The sequence below is a fragment of the Manis javanica genome, chromosome 3 (assembly GCF_040802235.1).
Source record: "Manis javanica isolate MJ-LG chromosome 3, MJ_LKY, whole genome shotgun sequence".
NCBI classification, from domain to species: domain Eukaryota; kingdom Metazoa; phylum Chordata; class Mammalia; order Pholidota; family Manidae; genus Manis; species Manis javanica.
The window spans coordinates 122,354,660-122,376,655 of record NC_133158.1 but is presented as its reverse complement, the minus strand read 5'-3'; the positions used below and the strand labels follow the sequence as shown (position 1 = coordinate 122,376,655).

Here is a 21,996-nt window from a genome sequence, read left to right as displayed (position 1 = left end):
CTTTTAAAACTTTTTTCCTTAAAAAAAATTTACTTTAAAATCATTTTTTCCAATTTGCAAATGGTATGTTTCTGGCCCACAGCAAGATGATCACATGTCATAGGATCTAGCCCAATCTTTGGTATCTAGATTCAGGGTTATCTCAGTCTCCTGGCTGATTGTCCCCAACATTTATCCCCCAATGTGATTTTCTATTTGGTAGAGAGAGTATTGTGCTTTTGGCTCTTGAGGGCATCCCAGGCCCGTAAGATACTACCCTTTTGGCATAGAATTTTGAATTGGCAGAGAGCCCTGCTTGTGTCCGTCTAATACTTTCAGTCTCTTAGAAAGTCAGATCACGTTGACTTGAATGAGTCACTTGCATAGCCTGGATATGTTCATCATTTTTGAGGAACCGTTGGGTGGAGTCTTTTAGACACAGGCATGGGACACACTAGGAAGAGAATAGGAAGAGCAGATTTGGTGGTTACCAGGGCAGGTGGAGAAGCCAGCTGTCTGCTCTGTATTCTATTGGTGGCCTGGAGGGAGGGTAAGTGATGGTGGTGCTCACAGTACACTGAACGGGGAGCTGTTGCCCAGTCCAGTGAAGTGGACAGGACAGCAATACCAATGAGGTTGGCAGTCCAGTGCCAGGGCCAGGATAATTGCTGCAGCCTGACTTGCAGTCACTAACTTAGAAGTTGGGGGAGAGCAAAGTTGAGGTAATGATGCCTACAAGGAATCCAGCATAGAGGCTGGTTCTTCAGCCTGGCATTTGAGGCCTCAGAGAAAATATGTTGAACTCTGATTTCCTCTGGGAAATTCAAGGTAGCAACCCAGAGAGATTGTCAGTGTATATAAGCAATTGTCTCTTTTGATCTCTCGGTTTTGCCATGGGAGTTGGTCCCCCTGCTGGGATGCCTGGGGTGTTTCCTTCCCCATCATTTTCAGGTCTTTACCTGAGGTGTTAGAAATAGTATTTAGGGAAATGGGTTGAGAATGAATGGCTTTTGCAGGGGGGAGGAAAAGGTGTTTCTTTTGCTTTACTATAGGAGTGTGGGAGGGGGGCTAGGCAATGAAGTGGGGGTTGGGTGAATTTTTATGGAATCCTAGAACCTTTACATGGAGTCAGAGTTTTTGCAGAGGGTGGATGTTGGAGAAGGATGGATTTAGATGAGAATAAGATAATCTAATTACCAGTAAGTATGTGGGGTAGTGTAGCAGAGTATCCTGGCTGCTCTGGGGTGGCAGAAGAAAACTGGCGTGTGGTTGAAGAGAGAGAAGAGTATCTGATTGTAACGGTTTTTTGTAATTTGTGTAAAAGAAAGAAGGGGTAGAATCAGCCAGACAATGTTTGGGGAATGGGTTAGATCCTTAATAGGGGCTGATTAATTCACACTGGAGAATCCTGTGAGGTATTTGCATTTGCCCTCGAGTAAGTCAAATGCCTATACTAGTAGCCTGTTCGGGCTACATACTGGCAATTTCGCCATTCTTGTCTCTCATTTGACTGTGCTAAGAAGCCTTAAGTCTTTGTCTCTGGTCTCTTTGGCATATCTTGTCCTAGGTGCTGGCTTTCATGTGCCATGAAGCGTTTCATTTGATCCTTAGGTTTAACCTACTTTAGTATTGTAATGAATTACAATTTTCACTTAGTATCCCCTTGACTTCATGCTGGAATTTGTAGGGTGGCCAAATGACTTGCTCCTATCAGAAACTGACACCATCTAAGATTTGGACAACATTTTGGAGCTTTGTGCATTTGTTGATTCCTCGTCCATGACAACTGTTCTGTCCATGACAGGAGAAAGGGACACCTGAAGATGTTTAAATCGGTCACCCCACCAAGAGCATTGGTTTTCTGCTCATTTCTGCTCAGACTTCTAACTGTTGATAGATTTACTCCCTAAGGACTTGGAAGTCCTTCCCACTAAACAGGATCACTGACTGATATATTGGACAGTGCGCCACCCTGGGAAGAGTATGCATCTAAATAAGTCAGCTTAGGGTGTTTCTTTTCCCTCTCACAGGCTGTGTGACTACTGGGAATGTGCCTGGCTTCTCTGAGCCTCAGTTTCTTCATATGTAAACTGGAGATGATAATACCTACCATATAGAGTTGTGTGAGCATTGAAAAAGGCAATATGCAGAAGGTTCCTGGCACACTAACTTTCATTCTGCTGTTTTAGAATGACTGGCAATGGTGGGATATGTGTGCAGTGTTTAGAACTCAGGGTTCCTGGCTCCTCTATCTACGTGGTAGCTTTTCCTCCTTTGGGGAGTTGGGGCTGGGGTGGAAAGAGGAAAAAGCTTCAATTAGTTTTCCTACAGGAACCTCTGAAGGTACTGTTGACCTTTGGGTGATAAAACCTCATCCTAAGCACCAAAGTGACGTTTGTTTGCAAAGCCCCATAAGCCTGGCTATTTTTTTAGGGAACCCTGAGCACCGTTTATGGTGGACACATAGGGCTGCTTTTTAGATACTATGCGCTTCTGGGATTTGGAAAAATGAGTTCAACTTGTTCTTGACTTGTACTTGTCCCTCCTGCTGTGTGTGCCCTAGGAGACTGACTCATGCCACTTCCTGCACTTCCCCCTGACCTCCACAGGAGGGAGGCAGGAACCCGTGCCTGGTGAAGCTTCCTGCTGAGGGGCTGAAGCTCTGGCTGTTTGCTCAGCTGCTACATCCAGGTTTTGTCTTGACTGAACTGTCTGCACAAACTTACCTGGGGTGTGAGGCTTTCCAAGGCTTCCTGTTAGCTTTTTTTGGGAGGTGGGGATAGGGGAGGGGGAGATCTATTGCCCCCTGAGAAGAATATCTTTACCTTGCATTTCAGTAGCTTTTGGGTGCTCTCATTTATTCTTTATTTATATGGGCTCAGTGTTATCTGTTCTGTAGTGATAGCCTTTCTGAGAGACAACTTTTCACTCATTTCTCAAGAGTAAGCGTCTCCTAAGAAAAGATCAGAGTGCCATTGAGAATGACGGCAAAGGGGGTAAAGACACTAACCTCGGTTTTAGGCAGAAAACCAAAGCTCTTTTTTCTGTTTTCTGACATAAGTTAGTCTTTGCCTCTGTTTAGAGGCCAGGCCAGTCTAGGTCTTTGCAGAATTATTGTACGAATATGAATAAGAGCATATAGAAAATCAGTAAGTTGTATTTTGTAGCAAGTAATTTGTGCAGAAAATAGACCAAAGATAATTAGCTACTCTGGTGAATGTTATTGATAGCTTAAAAAAATAGCTTCTGAAGTTTTATAATATACAGTGAAAAACAATCCCTTTCTCTTCCTGGGTGTCCCTCTTTACCAGGGCTCTGGGTTTCAGGTGAAACCAGGAAATCTGGTACAGCTGCAGTTGTCTTCCAGGGCTTCTCCTTTGGGCAAGGGAATTTTACATAGGAGACAGTCCTGATGTTGGCAGTGCCTTACTCTTCCTGAGAAAGATTCTGGAAGTGAGGGTGGGCTGCAATTAGAAGAGGACTGGTGGAGCTGGGTGTGATAGCAGAGGGGTCAGGAACTTGGGGTTGGAGCTGGACCATGGGGGTGGGCAAGGTGGGTAAAGAAGAGAAGAGTGAGTATTGTCCAGTAGGAGGATGGCTTGGGGAAGGAGAATATCCAGGCTGGAGGTAGGGTGGCAGGGAGCCCATGTCTGAAGTTCCTGGAGGAATGTCCAGGGCTTCTAGGACCCTGGGTGAAGGTCCAGGAAAGAGTCCATGAGTTCCATTCAAGGGTCCATGTGTCCTGTTCAGGTGTCCAGGGATTTGGTCTAGGGACCTGGCAGTTTGGCTCAGCAGACCAGGAATTTTGGCTCTGAATCTCTGCAGCCTCTTCAGAAGCCCAGAGCCAGTAGTTCTGGCTGGGACACTGGTGTCTGTCTCCAACAATCCAGAAGTCCTGTTTGGGAGCTTGTGTAGTGTGAGGAATAGAGAGGCACTGCTTGGGCCAGCTGTGGTGGGGAGGGCCCGCTTGGCACAGAGAGTGGGCCCCACCACAAGCAGCAGGAAACGCACCTTTCCTCGGAGCAACTGTTGGAAGCTCAGGAAGATGGCATTGGGATCCTTGTGAGCTGTGGTCCTGCCCTGTGGAGGAAGCTGAGGGCAGAGGATGGGCCTGAGGCCAGAGACCCGGGCCAGATATCCTGCCTCCCTTGTCTACTTGGAAAAGATAAAGTATCAGCACCCAGGCTTTATGGTTGGGAGGGAGTACTCCTTGGTAGGTCACCTCTTCTACCCTCAAGATTCCTAGAATTCTTTCTCCCCTCAGGTCTTCTAAGGGGACTGAGTCAGAAAAGGACAATTTCTATAGTTCTCTTGACTGAGGACCTACCTGGATTCCAAGGAGGCCCTGCAGGGCTCCAAGGAGGAGGCGGATCTGTCCAGAAAGCTGTCCCAGTAGGGATGTGAGGCAAGTGGGTCCTACTTGTCCCCGTGCTGCCATCACACCCTCCAGCAGAAGGGTCGCTGCTCCTAGAACGTCCTGGGCCTTGGACTGCTCCTGGGAAAGAGATGGAGGAGAGAAGCTGATTGCTTCAAAGGGCCTGCTAATAGCGGGTGGAGAGCCTGTAGGAGTAGCCAGCAGAATGAATCATAGGAGCTGAGAATTGGACAGGACCAAAGCCTCACCCAGCATAGGAATTCCTTCACAGTCTCCCAACAATTGGTCATCATCCTCTGCTGGAATAACTCTAGTGTCCAGTAACCCAGCCTGGCCTTAACACTTAATTTCAGTGAGAAAAGTTCTCTTTTTCTCTTATATTATGCTGAAATATGCCCTCTGACAGCTCTTATCCCTTTGTTCTAGTGCAGCAAATTTACTCTTTCTGCCACAAAATCCTAGAATCATATGATTTTTAAAAAACTTAATGTAGAGATGAGACCATGATAAAGTTTGTAAAGATGAAGTGAAGGGGTTTACTGATAAATAGTAGAACTATGAGGAGCTGTGAGGGATCCCTAGGAACTGCCCTCTGTCCTGGCCCAGTCATCCCAGAAGACCCAAGGGAAGAAAGGGGATGCTAGGGATTTGGAGGGTAGAAGAGCTGACTTGCAAGGAATGCTCCCACCCAGTAGGTTTCCTGAGTTTCAGACTAAAGCCCTTCGTGCTATACCACAAGACTACCTCTTTTCTCCAAGCTAATCACATGGGCTTTTTTTTTTTTTTTTAACCATTCCTCACATATCATGTTTTCTAACCTCTCACTGTTCAGGTTGCTTCCTCCTTCTGAACATATGCTAATTTAATATGGTCCCCCCTGAATAAATTAGCATGTGTCTAGAGGAGTATGTCCAGTACTTAGTCCAATACTGTTAAGTGCAGTCCACTCAGAATGGAGTTTCATAGGAATATTTCCACAGTGTGGATGCCTCATATCTAAAACTGCCTAGAATCACTAGCTTTTAAATAGCAGCTTCAATAATGTTACAACCTAAGTTCGGAGGAGCCAACTCAGTCCTCCCAGATCTTTTTCATAGGCTCTAGGGCTAGAAGTTTATATGAGGGAAGCAGGGGCGATGTGACCTGAAAGCTGGAATAGGACTTCAACCAGTTATTTTACACACGTAGAATTATATATATAAATTTCACCTTGTATTTGACTTAGTGTTTCATCAGTTTTAATCTTGATTCTGTTTTTTGTTGTTTTAGCTGTGTCTCCCAGTTCTGTGTCATGTGAGGATGATAGATCATCAATCTTACCCCTTCATGCCAACTTAAGGTTGAATGGCATAGGTCAAAGGCATGACCATGATAGACTTCTATCCAGCTTTTCATGGTATTCAGCTTCGAATCTATTTGCATACTCGGACTGTAAGCCATCATCTTATCCAGAGGCTATCGTCATAGTAGAATGTGGATTAGGTTAGGGTGGCCAAGCTCAAGGTGAGATATTTTTAGAGAGGTCTGGATTTTTAAGAATCCACACAAAGCAGTAGGAAACAGGACTTAGGGAAAGCAAGGGAATGGAAGGGATGGCTTTCTTACTGTCTGGGATTTCCATTCTCCTAAGCTGAAGTCCACAGCAGGCAGCAGGACAGGTGTAGACAAAGGCTTAACGTCTGGGCACTGGCTCTGTTGAAAAAGATTGGGTGGTAAGAGAGTGGGGGAGAAAGGAGCTGAAACACAGAGGGGTACGGTGTCCCAATGACCAGGAGAGGTTTCTGTGAGTACTATATGCAGACTAGAGCTTTTAAAAGGGGATTTGATTGCAAATCATAACCCTTGTCAAGGAGTGGTGATGGGGAGGTGGTGGTCTTACCAAAGACAATATTGGAAGAATAGTGATTGGATCACAGATAGAGAAAGTGATGGGAGGGAGGGTATCTTACCAGTTAGACAGAAGGAAGAGTGCTTGGGGATTCTCACCAGTCTGCTGTGAAGGACGTGTGAGTCACGAAGCAGTTTATTTAGGAGTCGGGGGTCACAGGCAGGAGGAGCCGGGCTAGATGGAGTTAGTCTTGAAGTTAGGAGAAGTATGACCACGAGGAGCAGTTCTTAGATGAGGAGAGGTGAGGGTGAAAGGGGTGGATAAGGAAGAAATCATTGTTGGTTGGAGGTCCAAGAATTCCCATTTAGGACCCATTCCTGAAATCAGGTACTCTGTGGCTCAGATGCCTTCTTCCTGGGAGATTCCTCAGCCCTCCCTGCCTGAAGCACATTTTCTTTCTCTTGCCTTCTACCATGGTCTGGTTTGGCCCCAGGTCCCTCAGGTACATTCTTACCAGTCCGCTCCATTCTGGCCGGGCTGTCTGCTTGGAGTGGCTCCCTGTATGGGGCCTCTCCCCTGAATCCTTCCGGGGGCCATGGAGGCGGCTTAGGCTCTTGCACTTCTGGGCAGAGTTGGGTGGGGCACAGGTGGGCCAAGGAAGAAGGTCTGGGTTCTATCCTGCAAATGACAGGAATAATGAACATTTAATCAAGTTTCAAGGAAAAGGCTGCCTGGCTGGGGGAACAGATGCTGGGAGGGCTTGCAATGCTGACCAGCCTAGAATTGCTAAAACTCTGACTGTTGTCATGTTTTCTTGTGATTGTAGCACATGGTGTCTCCTCTTTGTCAGGGTTCCTCAGTGAATCTGAAATGGGTCTCTGCGTTCCTGCCTCCTGCGGAGAGAGCAGCAGGATAGGATATGTACACACACACACATCTTAATTGGCCCCAATTTTTGAGCAACTTCAGCTGTTTGGAGAGAAGCTGGGGTGGGGATAGAGAATGGAAGTATTGTGCCACAAGCCTGGAGAAGAGATTGGAAAACGGCATATGGAGTCAGGATGAGGAACTAGCAAACATGTGCAATGTGTTAAGGAGTAGATTGGGGAGTGGGGTGAGGGGGAGAACTGGGCAAAAAGAAAACTGAACTACTAGAGGTCAGTGATGGAGAGATTAACAGAGGGTGGTGTGGGAGAAATTAACCTCTTGTTCTTTCATTTGCCCCCACATATAAAGCTCTTAGAGTTTTTCTTTGCACTCCAAGTTCTGAAATACTGGGTTATTTGTCCAAGGTGAAGAGATGGGCTGAAGGCAAGTTTCCCAAGAATGGCCACTTTTGAGAGAGGCGCCTGTCTTACATGGCTTACATCACCTAGACACCATGTTTGTCTCATAGCCCGCACCTTCCTCCCTGCCCCCTCTGTAGACCCATTCCGGTACCTTCACAGGACCCCCCACATGGCTTCCTCCTTCTTTCACAAGTTGTGCAAAGAGGCCTGCACCTGATTCAATATTGGGATTTCCTGTAGGTCTGTCAACATGCATGAGCCTCCTCCCATTACCCTCTCCTTTGGGCCCTGGCTTGCCTGACCCAGCTTCCCCAGCCCCAAGATTCAGAATCTTAAGCTAACTAGAAATGACTGGTTAGAATGGGGATTGGGCTATGTTCAGCTTGGTGTTATGCTCCTGAAGCCCTAAATGCACCTCCTCTCTTATTTCCTTTCTAGACCCATGTACCCTTTCCTTAGGGCCAGCCAGGACTGTGCTATATTCTACCAAGTCTGTGATCAGTCCCTTAGAACCCAGCACCCCACCCCCTATCCCTGCTCTGTCCTGCTCCTCCCATTCTGGGAAGGCTACAATCTTCTCGACAAAGGTCAGTGCCTGTAGGTTCCAGTTTGCCTGCCCCTCCCCCAGCTGAGAGCTCAATTCCTCTTTCCTGTCCTTCCTACCCTCACTGAGCTCCAAACCCTGCTTGCCACTTACCAGGTAGAGAAGGGTTCCTAGACCCAGGTGCAGAGCGGGTAGCACTCTGGGGAGCAGATGGGTAGGAAGACATGTGGCGTTGGGGCATAGCTCCTCCACAGCAGTGGGGTCACACGCCTGCCCTGGCCACTTCTATCCAATCAGAGAGCAGGGAACCATCAGACATTGGCAAGGGCCCCCGGAAGTGACGCCTTCTCCTCCCCCCCACATTGGACCTGGAGCCCCTGCCTGGACCATGGTCCATGAGTGGAGCCCAGCTCCTCCACCCACATACACCACAGGGAGGATCTGAATAGGGAGATCCATCTGTTCCTAGGAGATGGGAAACCTGGGACCTGGCTGGGGAGGACAGCAGTTGGGGGGATAGGTTTTTCCAGGAGGAATCTGGCAGGACATTTTTGTCCCTCGGGGAGAGGCACAGAGGTCTGGTTTTAGATTAGTGGGTTTTTCAGTTCCTGGCTTGCTTAATTTCTTTTCCCTGGACACTGCACCTGCTAAAATTTAGTAGGACTTTTGCTCTCCTATAATTCCCTGGGGGTTGTGTTTGATCCTCCCTTTCCTAATGGTAATGTGGGTGTTGCTCTTCTAGAGAATGATCCTGTCATTGGGTCAGTGGTAAAGGTTTGGACAGTTTGGGAGGACTGTGAGGTGAGGAGGTGTGTGCTGGGTTACACTGTGCTCAGATGCCCCACTGCTGGGGCCCAGTGGCTCAGACAGCTAAGCCTGCTAATTTCTGTACCCATACCTGCCTTTGCTTGCCCTGTCTTGCTCCCTCTTCCATCTCCTACCACTCCACATATGACAAGAGGAATAACCAGGCCCATGTGTCCCTATCTTGGGAAAGACAGCTGCTGAACCTCCCCCGCAAATACCTCTCGCTGGCCCCCCTCTTCCTTTGGCCCCGGCTCTGGTTCCTTTACTCTCCCCTCAATCCCAGTCTCCCCACAGTCTCTGTCCTCAGGGGCCTTCTGGCCTGACATTGTTTCCATCACTCCCCTCCACCCCAGTTCTTCCTCAGGCTCTCTCCTGCTCCTCCTCCCAAGGATGGGGCTGTCGGCTAAGGAGTATGGCCTAGATCCCGGAATTCTCCAGTTCAGCCAGAGGAGATGCCTCCCAAGATTAGGAAGGAGGGTGCTGGGATGTTGGGAAGATGGTGGGTGTGTGGGGGTGGGAGGGGAGAGGGAGGCAGTCATGACAAGGAAACCAAGACAAAGGAGGCTGGGGTGGGGTGGAGAGGCAGCGGGTCCCCTGGGTGAAGGAAGAGGGTGAGAATGCATGTCAGGTTGGGGATGCTGATGGTTGGATGGGCCTGAGAACAGGTTACAGCAGGGAGGGAAACTGTTACCAGCTCCAAAGGAGCCACTGCCCGTTTCTGGCTAAGTCCTTGTTGATGAGAACAGGAGCGTAAGTAGAGATCTCAGAGAAGAACTAGGGACACAGGCTAGGCAGTGAGTGTGGGTGGGATGGGGTTTGAGAGGTGCTGTGATCCAGAGTCAGGGGAGATCAGTTGATGGGCCTTTCCTGCCCGTTGTCATCCTTGAGGCAAGTCTTCATCCTTCCGGTAGGAACCGAGCCCTAGCCCAGTGGCCGGCTCAGGCCTCAGGCCCAGCCTCTGCCCCTCCCTGGCCTGGGGCTCTCGTCCTGGGCTGGACAAGCACCTCCCGGTCCAGCGGCCTTGTGGCCGCCGGCCGGCAGCGGGGGGCTCCAGACCCGCCACTCCTCCCTTCCTCGCGCCCCCTGGTCCCTCCCCTCCCCCTACCTCCTCCGCTCCCCTTTCCCCTGCAGCCCCTCCCTCCTCCCCTGCCCGGTCCCAGCCCCTCCCTCCCCTCCCCCACTCGTGATCCGGGCCGCTGCTGCTGGGCCGGACCCCCCGGGCTCAGCCCGGCCCCTCGCCGAGCCGCCGCCGCCTCCCCGTTTGCTGAGGAGGAGGCCCCCGGCCGGGGCGCCGGGCGCCGGGCATAAAACGGGCCAGAGCCGGCGCCGGGGCACTAGAGCCGCGTACGGCCCGGGTCAGCGCCCGTCCGCCCGCGCTCCTCCCGGCCGCTCCTCCCGCCCCGCCCGGCTCGGCAGCGACTCAGGCTGCCCGACGAGCCCCTCGCAGCACTGCCCGGGCCCTGGCCCCGGCCCCCTCCCGCCGTACCGCCCCCGGCCCGGCCCTCCTCCCACCTCCCTCCTCCCTCTCCTGCTCCCTCCTCCCTCCCGCCTCCCCAGCTGTCCCGTTCGCGTCATGCCGAGCCTCCCGGCCCCGCCGGCCCCGCTGTTGCTCCTTGGGCTGCTGTTGCTCGGCTCTCGGCCGGCTCTCGGCGCCGGCCCCGAGCCCCTTGCGTTGCCCATCCGGCCGGAGAAGGAGCCGCTGCCCATTCGGGGGGCGACAGGTAGGTGGGCGCCCCGGGGAGAGGCGCCAGCGGGCAGCCCGACCCGGAGAGAAGCCCGCACCGGCCCGGAGGGGACGCCGGGCGCAGGTGGCTCAGCGTGGCGGGCGGCCTGGAGGAGTGGGAGGGGGCCGCAAAGCGCGTCTTGCCCAGGCACCCGGGGCGGGCACACCGCAGGAGCCGGACAGCGGCCGCTAGCCAAGCCCATCCCTGCAGGCTGCTCCTTCGGCGGGAAGGTCTATGCCTTGGACGAGACGTGGCACCCGGACCTGGGGGAGCCCTTTGGGGTGATGCGCTGCGTGCTGTGCGCCTGCGAGGCAGTGAGTGGGCCCAACCGCCGTGGCCCTGGCCCTCGCGGGTGGCGGAGCGCTGGGGTCCTGGGGCGGACGTCGGAGTGGACTCGGAGCTGCTGAAGAAAAAGACGCGAGTCTGCAGATACTGGGAATATTTTTTGGCAGAGGAAGGGCTGAGGAAGGACCCCCTTTAAATCTCAGGTGTTGACTATTATTGATCGCCAACTATGTGTCAGGCTCTTTGTCGTCTCTCACTTAAACAACCCTCCTAGCTAGATACTATTATTATCCCAATTTTCCAGATAGGGACCCTAGGACCCAGAGAAGTTAAGTAACTTGCCTAGGGTCATGCAGCTTGTAAGTAGCAGAGCGGTCTGACTCGGTGCGTGGAACAACTTGGCCCAGGTCCGGTGACTCTGCCCTGCTGGCCCTTGGGTCTTACTGATTGACGTCTTGTACTCACTTGGTTTTCCCGTCTTCTCTGCGAGCAGCCTCAGTGGGGTCGCCGCGCTAGGGGCCCTGGCAGGGTCAGCTGCAAGAACATCAAACCCAACTGCCCAACCCTGGCCTGTGGGCAGCCGCGCCAGCTGCCAGGGCACTGCTGCCAGACCTGCCCCCAGGGTAAGGCCCGCTCCGTAGTGACGGGAGGGCGGCAGGCGGCGATATTTAGTCCTGAGCCGGATGGGGCCGATGGAGCAGCCAACTGGCCCTCCCTGTACTCAGCTGACGCCCGTGTCCCCTATCTCCCGCATAGAGCGCAGCGGTCCCGAGAGGCAGCCGACCGGCCCGGCCTTCGAGTACCCGCGGGACCCGGAGCACCGCAGCTACAGCGACCGTGGGGAGCCAGGCGCTGAAGATCGGGCACGTGGGGACGGCCACACAGGTAAGCAGGAGCCGGTCGGAGACTGGGGTCGTCTTTGGGTCCGGGCCACCGCAGCGGGTGACGGCACTAGGGGGCATCTTCCTCCCCTCGCAGACTTCGTGGCGCTGCTGACAGGGCCGAGGTCGCAGGCCGTAGCTCGGGCGCGAGTGTCGCTGCTACGTTCTAGCCTGCGTTTCTCCATCTCCTACCAGCGGTGAGAAAGGGGAAGGCGGGAGAAGGACTCCCCTGGCAGTGGGGAGGGAGAATTAGGAGAGGCTGGAGGGGCTGCTTCTGGCCCAGGCTCAGAGTGGTTCTAGTGGAAACCTCATTTCCAGGCTGGACCGCCCTACCCGAATCCGCTTCTCAGATTCCACTGGCAGTGTCCTGTTTGAACACCCTGCAGCCCTCACCCAAGATGGCCTGGTGAGCTGATGCCATTTTTGAGTGTTTATCCAGTCTGGGCACTGGGTGCTGAAAGCATGCTCTTCATTGCCTCCTTTGGTCCTCTCAGCAGCCCAGGGAGAAGAAGGCACCACATTATGGTGCCCATTTTACAGATGAGGCTCAGTAGCAGAATGTGATTTGCTCAAGGTCACACAGCTAATAAGTGAGTGAGCCAGGATTTGAACCCTAGCATCTGGCTCCAGGCCCCTTTTCAAGCTTTTTAGAAGGGCCTTTCCTCTATTTCTTCCTCACCAATGCTGGGCCTCAGCTGGCCTGTCTTTGTTTGTTTAAATTAAGGTATCATTGATATACAATCTTATGAAGGTGTCACATGAGCAACATTGTGATTTCAATATTCACCCATATTATTGTCTCTCCCACCCCATTGCAGTCACTGTCCATCAGTATAGTAAGATGCTACAGAGTCACTACTTGTCTTCTCTGTGCTGTACTGCCTTCCCTGTGACCTACCTATATTGTGTGTGCTAATTCTAATGCCCCTTAATCCCCTTCTCCCTGCCTCTCCATCCTCCCTCCCAAACCCCTTCCTTTGGTAACTGCTAGTCCCTTCTTGGAGTCTGTGAGTTGGCTTCAGCTGGCCTGTCTTGAATACTGTTTGAGCAGGCCTTCTTGTCTCTCTCTCCAGGTCTGTGGGGTGTGGCGGGCAGTCCCTCGGTTGTCTTTGAGGCTCCTTAGGGCAGAACAGCTGCATGTGGCACTGATGACACCCACTCACCCTTCTGGGGAAGTCTGGGGGCCTCTCCTCCGGCACCGGGCCCTGGCTGCAGGTGAGGAGAGCAGATGGCCCCTGGATGTGAAGCTCTGAGCCTGCTCAGGAATAGAGTGCGCTGAGCAAGGAACATCCTGATGGGCTCTCATGGTCCTTCCTCCACTAGAGACCTTCAGTGCCATCCTGACCCTGGAAGGCCACCCACAGCAGGGTGCAGGGGGCATCACCCTGCTCACTCTCAGTGACACAGAGGACTCCTTGCACTTTTTGCTGCTCTTCCGCGGGCTGATGGAATCTAGGAGTGGGGGTAAGTGGGATGGGGGAAGAGTGTGTGAGGAAGGTGGGGATAGCATCTATCTCTCAGAGGTATCTATCCTTGTCTTTTGCAGGACCAGTTCAGGTTCCCTTGCAGCTACAGATTCTACACCAGGGGCAGCTATTGCGAGAGCTCCAGGCCAACACCTCAGCCCAGGTAGTTGAGGGTCTGGCCTTTTCTGCCACCTGCTCTGGCCTCATGCTGAGCTCACCACACCCTGCTCTGTCCTCAGGAACCAGGCTTCGCTGAGGTGTTGCCTAACCTGACAGCCCAGGAAATGGACTGGCTTGTGCTGGGGGAGCTGCAGATGGCCCTGGAGAGGGCAGGTGGGCCAGGGCTGCGCATCAGTGGACACATTACTGCCAGGCAGAGCTGCGATGGTAAGGCAGGGTGGGCCCTGGCACCCTGAGCACCCACTACTGAGAGGCATGGACAAGTGCCAGGGAGGGACCAGAGTGGGTAGGGGAGGGGTCCTGGGGGCTGGGGTTATTAATGGCCATGGAGGAAGCCTGCTTTAACCTGTCTTGCCCCTCTGCAGTCCTGCAAAGTGTCCTTTGTGGGGCTGATGCCCTGATGCCAGTTCAGACAGGTGCAGCAGGTTCAGCCAGCCTTACACTGCTAGGAAATGGCTCCCTGATCTACCAGGTAAGGTCAGGAACTGCAGGAGGTGGGAAAACAGCAGGGCAGGGTGTGGCTTTGGCCTGCAATGCTTCAGGCCCTAGACCTTCTTCGCCACTCCAGTTTTGCCCTCTCCAACCTGCCCACCAGGTGCAAGTGGTAGGTACAGGCAGTGAGGTGGTAGCCATGACGCTGGAGACCAAGCCTCAGCGGAAGAACCAGCGTACAGTCCTGTGCCATATGGCTGGACTCCAGCTGGGAGGACACATGGTAAGTGCTTCCAGCGAAGCTGGGCCCTGGCCGCAGAGCTGACAGGGCGGGTACTGTGAGAAGCCAGGTTGGATGAGCGGGGATGCTCAGCTCTCATTGACACATTGATTCACTGACACATTTTTAGTGAGACTCAGGCTAGGAACTGGAGAATAAAGAAAATCAGATGTGGTCTCTGTCCTCAGCAAGCTCATGTCAAATGGGAGGAGTTAGGGAGAGCAGCGCAGTAGATCATATAATAATTGATGTGATAGCAATGGCTGCCACTTAGCCTTTCTATGTGCCACATACTGCACTGGGTGCCTTACTTATATATTTTTTTGCTTTCATACTACCTATTTTATAGATGACAAAGTGAAGGGATTAAAGAGGTTAAATAACTCCTCAAGATTGTTACATAGGTAGGCAGTGGCAGAGAAGGGACTTGAACCTGGGCCTGCAAGGTTGTTATCCAGTGTGACTGGTGTGTGGGAGTGTGTATGGGTGTAATGGGGCACAAAACAGAGAAAGGCTTCAGAATCTTGGCTTGTGTGAAAGCTGAGGAGGAGTTTATCTGGGACCTGGCAGGCGGCAGCTAGGGCTCACCATTCCCTGCCCCCCAGGCCGTGGGTGTCTGCCCTGGACTGGGTGCCCGAGGGGCTCATATGCTGCTGCAGAATGAGCTGTTCCTGAATGTGGGCACGAAGGACTTCCCTGATGGAGAGCTGCGGGGGCACGTGGCCGCCCTGCCCTACAGCGGGCACAGTGCCCGCCATGATTGTGAGTGCCCCAGGGGTCTGCCTGCCCTTTGGTGTCCTCTAAGCTGTGACTTGGGCATGTGAGGGACTGTGTGCCAGAGGGCCAGAGCCTGGGGTGTCTTTCTCTGTTCCTGAGCTCTAGGTTGGCTTCTGGAGAAGGAGGAAGCAGGCTTCCTCCATGGCCATTAATAACCCCATCCCCTAGGACCCCTCCCCTGCCCACCCTGGCCCCTCCCTGGCACTTCTCCATGCCTGTCAGTAGTGGTTGTTCAGGGTGCCAGGGCCCCACCCTGCCTCATATATAGGGTGGCCCTGTCGAGGGACGCTCCCTGTTGCCATGGTGCAGGGGTTTCAAACTTGCTGCTCCCTCAGCCCTGGGCCTGTGGACAGTGTCTGCTAGCTCCCAGAGTTGGTGCTGGGGGAGATGGGAATGCCAGGATTTAGTGGCTGCTCTAGGCTGCTTTCTCATGTCTCCTCTCTGCCTAGATCCAGCACTACCTGTGCCCCTGGCAGGAGCCCTGGTGTTGCCCCCTGTGCAGAGCCAGGCAGCAGGGCATGCCTGGCTCTCTCTGGATACCCACTGTCACCTGCATTATGAAGTGCAGCTGGCTGGGCTAGGTGGCTCAGAACAGGGCACCGTCACTGCTCACCTCCTTGGGCCCCCTGGGATGCCAGGTCCCCGGCGGTTGCTGAAGGGATTCTATGGCCCAGAGGTGAGGATGTGATGGTGGGGGAGGCTTGGAAAAGACCTGTGTTTTAGCATGAAGGGCTATGTGGACCTGTGGTGGGGGAAGCAAAGAGCAGGCAGCCTGCTATGGCAGAGCTAGCATGGGCTCAGAAGTTAGATCTGAGTATGAATCTGACTCAGCCTTTTATTATTCAGTCTCTTTCCTGTGTCCCTCTCTGGGCGGATTCCATGGATAGTATGTAATATCCTGGACCTCCAGAGGGGTAGTTGGGATGGACCAAGCGCCCTGAAGTAGGGTGGGTTCCCACGGACTTGGAGTCAGAGAGACCTGGTTTCTATCTCCACACCATCACTAATGAACTTTGATATCCTGGGGACCTTATTAAACCTCCCTGGGTCTCAGTTTCTTCATCTGCAAATTGGGAATGGAAGGCTCAGTCTAGAGTGCCTTGCTCCTGTTCCACATCATGTCTACTCACAGGCCCAGGGTGTGGTGAAGGACCTGGAGCCTGAGCTCCTGCGGCACCTGGCGCAGGGCACTGCCTCTCTGCTGATCACCACCAAGGGCAGCCCCCGAGGGGAGCTGCGAGGGCAGGTAGGCAGGCGTTGTGTGCCTCTGGTGGGGGCTCAGGGTTGGGCTGGCACTGTGTGCTCTTGCCTTACTCACTTGCTCTCTCTGAGTGGGATAGTGGTATCGCACTTTCTGGCTGGTTGGAGGATGAAGCCAGGCAAGGTACATAAGTAGGTGATAGTAGCCCACCTTGTCCTTGACAGCTGGGGTGATCACTGTGGCTAATAGCTTCCCTTCTGGGGCACAGGAGCGCTCAGGGAACTGGCTGTCTCTTCTGGCTGGCTGCTGTTGGTAAAGACAGGAGGGGGAGCTGGGTCACTGCCTCAACCTGACTCTCATCCCAGGTGCACATTGCCAACCAATGCGAGGTGGGCGGCCTGCGCCTGGCTGGGACAGGGGCAGAAGGGATGCGGGCACCTGGGGCTCCAGATGCAGTGGCCGTGCTGCCCAGGCTGCCCGCTGTGCTTGGCCCAGACTCCCCTGCGCTAGCCAAATCCGGCTCTGGGCGGCCCCTAGACTCCAACACCTGCTTCTTCGAGGGGCAGCAGCGCCCCCATGGGGCTCGCTGGGCACCCAACTATGACCCACTCTGCTCGCTCTGCACCTGCCAGGTAGGCATACTGGAAGGGTGCACCGGGGCCTGGTTTCTGGGACAAGGGTCCCAGTCAATCCCCAGCCTCTCCCTGCAGAGACGCACTGTGATTTGTGACCCTGTGGTGTGCCCGCCATCCAGCTGCTTGAGCCCGGTGCAGGCACCAGACCAGTGCTGCCCTGTGTGCCCAGGTGAGTGCCCTGCAGGAATGGAGAGGGTAATGGAGGGTCCACGGATGGGAGATGAGGCCTCTAGGGGAGGAAGGAGGGGGTTGGTGGTCACCCTCTGCCTTCACTATTTCTTTGGCTCCACAGAGAAACAAGATGTCAGAGGCCTGCCCGGGATGCCAAGAAGCAGGGACCCTGGAGAGGGTGAGCTGGAAGTATGTTTCAGGGGTGGGGAATCCAGAAGAGCTGCTGCCTGGGACCAGGAAGGGGCAGGAGGGTGAGAGTGTACATGAGGGGTTGGGGGAGGCTGGGGGGCACAGGCTCTAAGGGACACCTGATAGGCTTCATTAGATTTATGGCCCATGAATGGGCCCTGGGGTTAGACTAGTGTGGGACTGGCTTGAGGCTCCAGCCTTGGTTGTGGGCCCAGCTAATGAGCTCAGTACTAATGGCAACTGGGCACTGTCCCCCACCAGGCTGCTATTTTGATGGTGACCGGAGCTGGCGGGCAGCGGGTACCCAGTGGCACCCTGTCGTTCCCCCATTTGGCTTAATTAAGTGTGCTGTCTGCACCTGCAAGGTATGGGGGGGGGCTGCCCAATCTTCTCTAGTGCTATAACCCAGCCAAGCCTGCAGAGATGGAGAGGTGGGCTGCTGGGAGAGGAAAGCCCCGCCTTGGTGAGGAGGGCTCATGGATCAAAATAATATGAGAAAAGTCATTTGGGCTTTGAGAGCTGGTTTTCTACAGGAAAAGGGCAAGGGCTGACCTGGGTGTGAATTCTGGCTCCATGTAATCCTGGGCACTTTCTGTACCTCCCTGGGCCTTATTTTCTTTTCCTATAAGCAGATATTATAGCACCTACCTTGCAGGGTTACAATGAGAATCTGAGTTCAGACATATAAAGCACCAGCCCAGGGTCTCTAAGAAAAAGGCCATGGTTATATGATATTTGAGGTGTGGGAAAGGAGAAAGAGGAAGCAGGAGGCTATGTGCCTCCCTCCCTCCTGACACCCCTCACTCAATGGATCCTGCAGGGGGGCACTGGAGAGGTGCACTGTGAGAAGGTGCAGTGTCCCCGGCTGGCCTGCGCCCAGCCTGTCCGCGCCAGCCCCACTGATTGCTGCAAACAGTGTCCAGGTGAGGGGTAGGGCTGAGGCCTCTTGGGGCAGATAAGGCCCTTCCCTGCCTGGTCCTGGGTGAGGGGATGCATGGTGAGGGTGGATGGGAGGGACTCCTCAGCTGGCTCAGCATTTACTGAGCACTGCTCTGTGCCTAGCCTAGAGCCAGGGCTCTAAATGCAGTGGAAAGGATGTGCATGTATTAGTGGGCTATGAATTCCAGGTCCTGCCCATCTGTCTGTCAGTCCATCCATCTGTCTGTCCATCCATCCAACCATCCATCCAAATTTATCATCTACTAAGTGTCAGGAACAGCTAGGGGCTGGAGATTCAAAGACAAAACCTGGGTGGCTTTCACAGAGCTCACATATGCTGACGTCTTTCCCCCTTCCAACCCTTTCTCCCCTCCAATAGTGGGTTCAGGAGCTGACTCCCAAATGGGGGACCCCATGCAGGCCGATGGGCCCCGGGGCTGCCGTTTTGCAGGGCAGTGGTTCCCAGAAAGCCAGAGCTGGCACCCCTCGGTGCCCCCGTTTGGAGAGATGAGCTGTATCACCTGCAGATGTGGGGTGAGTTGGGGTGGGTGCCTGTGTGATGTGGGCATTGGGGGTCCAACCTGGAACAGGGAGACCTTCCAGGGAGGGCAGGCTCCTGAGGGAGGCTTCCCCAAAGAGGCTTCAGGCTGCTGTGCCCCAGTGCCTCTGCAGACCCTCAGGATCTGCTCTGTCCTGCACCAGGCAGGGGTGCCCCACTGTGAGCGGGATGACTGCTCACTGCTGCTGTCGTGCGGTCCAGGGAAGGAGAATCGCTGCTGCTCCCACTGCATACCCCGGCGGTGTAAGTGAGGGCATCCTAGGGAAGCAGTCCCAGGCTCACTGTGGGGTGCCTGTGGAGGGAAGGGGCCCTGGGGTGCCAGGGATGGCACCGTCAGCATGAGTGTCATTCCAGCCCTCCTGACAGCAGCCTTGTGGACTTGTTACTGATCACTTTTCTTCACAAATGAGATTTCTGAAGGTCGAGGAATCAGACAACTAGACTAAGGCCACACAGCTGGTGTGTGCTGACTTGCTTAGAAAATTCTGACCTTTCTGGGACCAGAACAGAGACGCTCTGCTGTGCTGTCTGTGCCACCCCAGTCCCTCTCTCCCCTCCAAAGTCTGCTCCCTTCTGTCTCCAGCAGCCCCAGAGACCAGGACAGCCCCAGAGCTGGAGAAAGAAGCTGGAGGCTCCTAGGGAGCTGCCCAAAGCCTGCATGGCTGAGAGGAGGGGGCCGGGCTGAGGGAAGAAGTGGGTGCCCAGGAACCCTGCATTCGCCTATGGGAAACTCAGTGCCTTTGGCTCCTCTCTGCTGCCTCTTCTCCCTCCCCCCACTACCTCTGGGAACCACAGCTCCACAAGGGGAAGGGGCAGTCAGGGCAGACCAAGGCCATGACACTACAACTCATGCCCTGTTCCTTCTGGCCTCTGCTTTGGAAGCCCAGCCCCTTTCTTTCTGTACATAATGTCACCGGCGCGTTGGGATTTTTAATTTATCCTCACTCAGCACCAAGGGTCCTCCCCCCCCACTTCTCTCCTGCTGCCCCTGAGCTGAGCAGAGTCATTATTGGAGATTTTTGTATTTATTAAAACATTTTTTTCAGTCTTTGGGCTAAAGGTGGTTTCTTTGTGGCCAGGGACCTGTGTGGGCCCCAGTGGAGAGGGTCTGAGAGGAGAAAGGGAGGGAGAGCCACTCTGGCTACAGGGACTTTCCTTTGAGCCTGGAGGAATGAACTGGAGGAGCCGTGGAGTGGGAGCAGGTTGGTGTAGCAGTGGCTGGTGCCCTAGGTCCGCAGAGGGGCTTGGGACTGACTTTGAGATGACTGGAGTCTCAAGAACTTGGGCAGCCTGAAATAGGATTTAGACACAAGTTTAGTTTCCACTGGCTTCCCCATGGCTGGCATTTTGTGGATGCTGTGTTTGAAGTTGCTCCAAAGAGGTAAAGCAAAGTGTCACCAACCTCTACTTGCTTTGTGTAAAGTGAGGCAAACGCTATACTGTTATTTTTCTTTTCTGGAAGCTAATTGTGTTCTGGACCAGTTCTGGGAAAAATCTGGATCAGAGCGGATTGGAGTCAGCCCTGGTCCAGTTCTTGGCTGAGCTTATCTTGGGACCAAGTGGTGTACAGTAAAAGATAAGCCCCTCATCCCTTTCTCTCCATTCCAGTCATCAGCAATTGGGCGTGCCACGGACTTCACAGGCTCCAGAGAAGCGAGAGTGTAAGCACGGAGGGCTGTCACATATCTGTACCTGCAGACCTACCTCTGTATAAGCATTGTTAATAATAAAATGGATGGAATTTTATGAGCTAGGAGGGTAGTGAGAAAGGGAAATCACTCCCTTCCGACTTAGGGTTAGGTTTGCTGTGCGGTAAGATGTTACTGTTATTATTATGATTAGCTGAAGCACTGAGTTCAAGTTCTGCTGTTAACTAGCCAAGTTATTTAACCTCTCTAAGTCCTGGTTTCCTTTCTGTAAAACAGATTCCTCCCTCAGAGGACTCGATGAGAACATGTGAATCATGCAGCAGGGTGCCTGGCACATATTAGTTGGAAAGGCGCTCTAGCTGAAGTAGGGTTCCCAGAGTTGGTTTGATATGAAAATCAGGGAGAGATCTGCAGAGGAGGGTGGCAATAAGTTTCAATATGGGATATTCTGCTAAATGCAAGGGGGAGTGGGGAGGTCAGGTTGGAATGCTAAGGATGGGGATAACTGGACTTGGCCCAGAACCTTGGTTGTCAGTAGAGGGATTGTGAGGGTCTGATAGGGAAGAAAAAGCTGCAGGATTGGCATGGGGCTAAATGCAGGGAACCAAGTACAGTGCCAGATGCCATGTGATGGAGGATTTGGTCCAGAAATGGATGTGCTGACAGTACTGTCCCTCCTGGTGAGGCATTTCAGTGGGAGGAAGGGCTTGGATCCTTACATTTAACATGAGTTTGCTACTGATGCTCATAAGACAAGAGGAGGGACGGAGGCAGTTAGCATCCGCAGTGTGACTCAGTGGGCTCTGGGAGGCAGGGCATTACCCACGGATCCTGACCAGTCATCCAGCAGGGCTTCGGAGCAGCATGGCTGGATGTCAGCTAAGCCAGCGAATGAACGGCTATTGGATCCACGCAGAGAGTTGCTCTCCTTAGACAGAAGTCCTTGACACATCTTTTCCATTACAGCCTGCATTCCAACCAAGGCACACCAGCCCCCAGCCCCTGCCCAGCCCCCTTGAGGTGGTATGAGGACCAAGGAAGTCCAGCCCTGCCCTGTGTGTGAGAGATCCAGGTCAGACAAATTGGGAGCTCTGACCAGCAGAGACCTCAAGGGGGCACCCCATCCATCACCCTTCAGGCAACCGCACAACCTCAGAGAGCCCTTTCTCTTCAAAACAAAACAAACAAGAAAACCCCTAAGGGCCACCACTACTGCCACAAAACCCTAGGAGAAACCCATTCCCTGGGTAGTGTATTTTAGTGTCTCAGGACAGAGGCTAAGAGGATTTAAAATCTGATCTCTAGTCCTGGGTCAGGCAGGCCTTCTACTTTGTGGATAGTTTGATTGGGCCTCCGAGCTTCTCCAGCAGAAAGAGATGGAAGGTAAGACACTGGGGCTCTGTTTGGCTGGAGGGGAAGTGGGGGTGGTTCTGATACATTTGTCTTTTGGAGAGAAAACTCCTTCATATACTGTCCTCCACCTCGTCGATCTCTACTTGTGAACCACACTTTAGGCATTCTGTGGTGACACCCCTTTGCCATCTTGTACATGCTACATCCAGATTTTGGCATGTCGGTGATGAGAGCCACAGGGAGCCACCGCATAGTGACACTGCTAGCAGCCACCTTTTGGGCCAAGTCACCAGAGCAGTGTTTGTGCAAGTGTTTGAATAATTTACAACAAGGACTTAAGAACATGTTTTTCAAACCCAGTCCCTGCCCAGGCGTGTGAAGGTGCCTTCAGGCAGAGGAAGACGTGAGCTGGGGAGAGTGGAGCAGCCCAGGCGCTGGCCGGAAGTGGGTCTG

At 53.5% G+C, this 21,996-nt stretch overlaps 2 protein-coding genes across 16 annotated transcripts; one reads left to right on the top strand and one right to left on the bottom strand.

The window, feature by feature from the left end:
- Window positions 1–3,120: 3,120 nt before the first annotated feature.
- On the bottom strand, window positions 3,121–9,881 carry THPO (thrombopoietin). 7 transcript variants are annotated; one of them, XM_073231986.1, is made up of 8 exons: window positions 8,169–9,881; window positions 6,956–7,075; window positions 6,697–6,860; window positions 6,341–6,468; window positions 5,960–6,046; window positions 4,307–4,474; window positions 3,991–4,059; window positions 3,121–3,874 (listed from the first exon to the last, which is right to left on the bottom strand). In XM_073231986.1, exons 2-8 carry the CDS (start codon window positions 6,988–6,990, stop codon window positions 3,491–3,493), a joined length of 1,035 nt encoding a protein of 344 aa, XP_073088087.1. In that variant the 5' UTR covers window positions 6,991–7,075; window positions 8,169–9,881; the 3' UTR covers window positions 3,121–3,490. The 7 variants fall into 7 exon arrangements, with proteins under 7 accessions (XP_073088087.1, XP_073088086.1, XP_073088088.1 ...); XM_073231985.1 differs by having other exon boundaries at window positions 3,991–4,071; window positions 8,169–9,878; XM_073231987.1 differs by having other exon boundaries at window positions 3,121–3,426; window positions 3,991–4,071; window positions 8,169–9,877.
- Window positions 9,882–10,253: 372 nt separating this feature from the next.
- Window positions 10,254–19,589, top strand: CHRD (chordin). 9 transcript variants are annotated; one of them, XM_037024221.2, is made up of 23 exons: window positions 10,254–10,543; window positions 10,757–10,860; window positions 11,325–11,454; window positions 11,588–11,716; window positions 11,810–11,909; window positions 12,031–12,118; window positions 12,786–12,927; window positions 13,036–13,176; window positions 13,259–13,341; window positions 13,418–13,565; window positions 13,724–13,830; window positions 13,954–14,073; window positions 14,676–14,832; window positions 15,297–15,523; window positions 15,980–16,093; window positions 16,414–16,680; window positions 16,759–16,852; window positions 16,976–17,032; window positions 17,305–17,408; window positions 17,864–17,966; window positions 18,362–18,516; window positions 18,689–18,784; window positions 19,125–19,589. In XM_037024221.2, the coding sequence occupies exons 1-23, from the start codon at window positions 10,396–10,398 to the stop codon at window positions 19,224–19,226; spliced, it is 2,916 nt and encodes a 971-aa protein (XP_036880116.1). In that variant the 5' UTR covers window positions 10,254–10,395; the 3' UTR covers window positions 19,227–19,589. The 9 variants fall into 9 exon arrangements, 8 of the variants coding, with proteins under 8 accessions (XP_036880116.1, XP_036880118.1, XP_017512930.2 ...); XM_037024223.2 differs by having other exon boundaries at window positions 18,685–18,784; window positions 19,128–19,589; XM_017657441.3 differs by having other exon boundaries at window positions 18,685–18,784.
- Window positions 19,590–21,996: the final 2,407 nt, after the last annotated feature.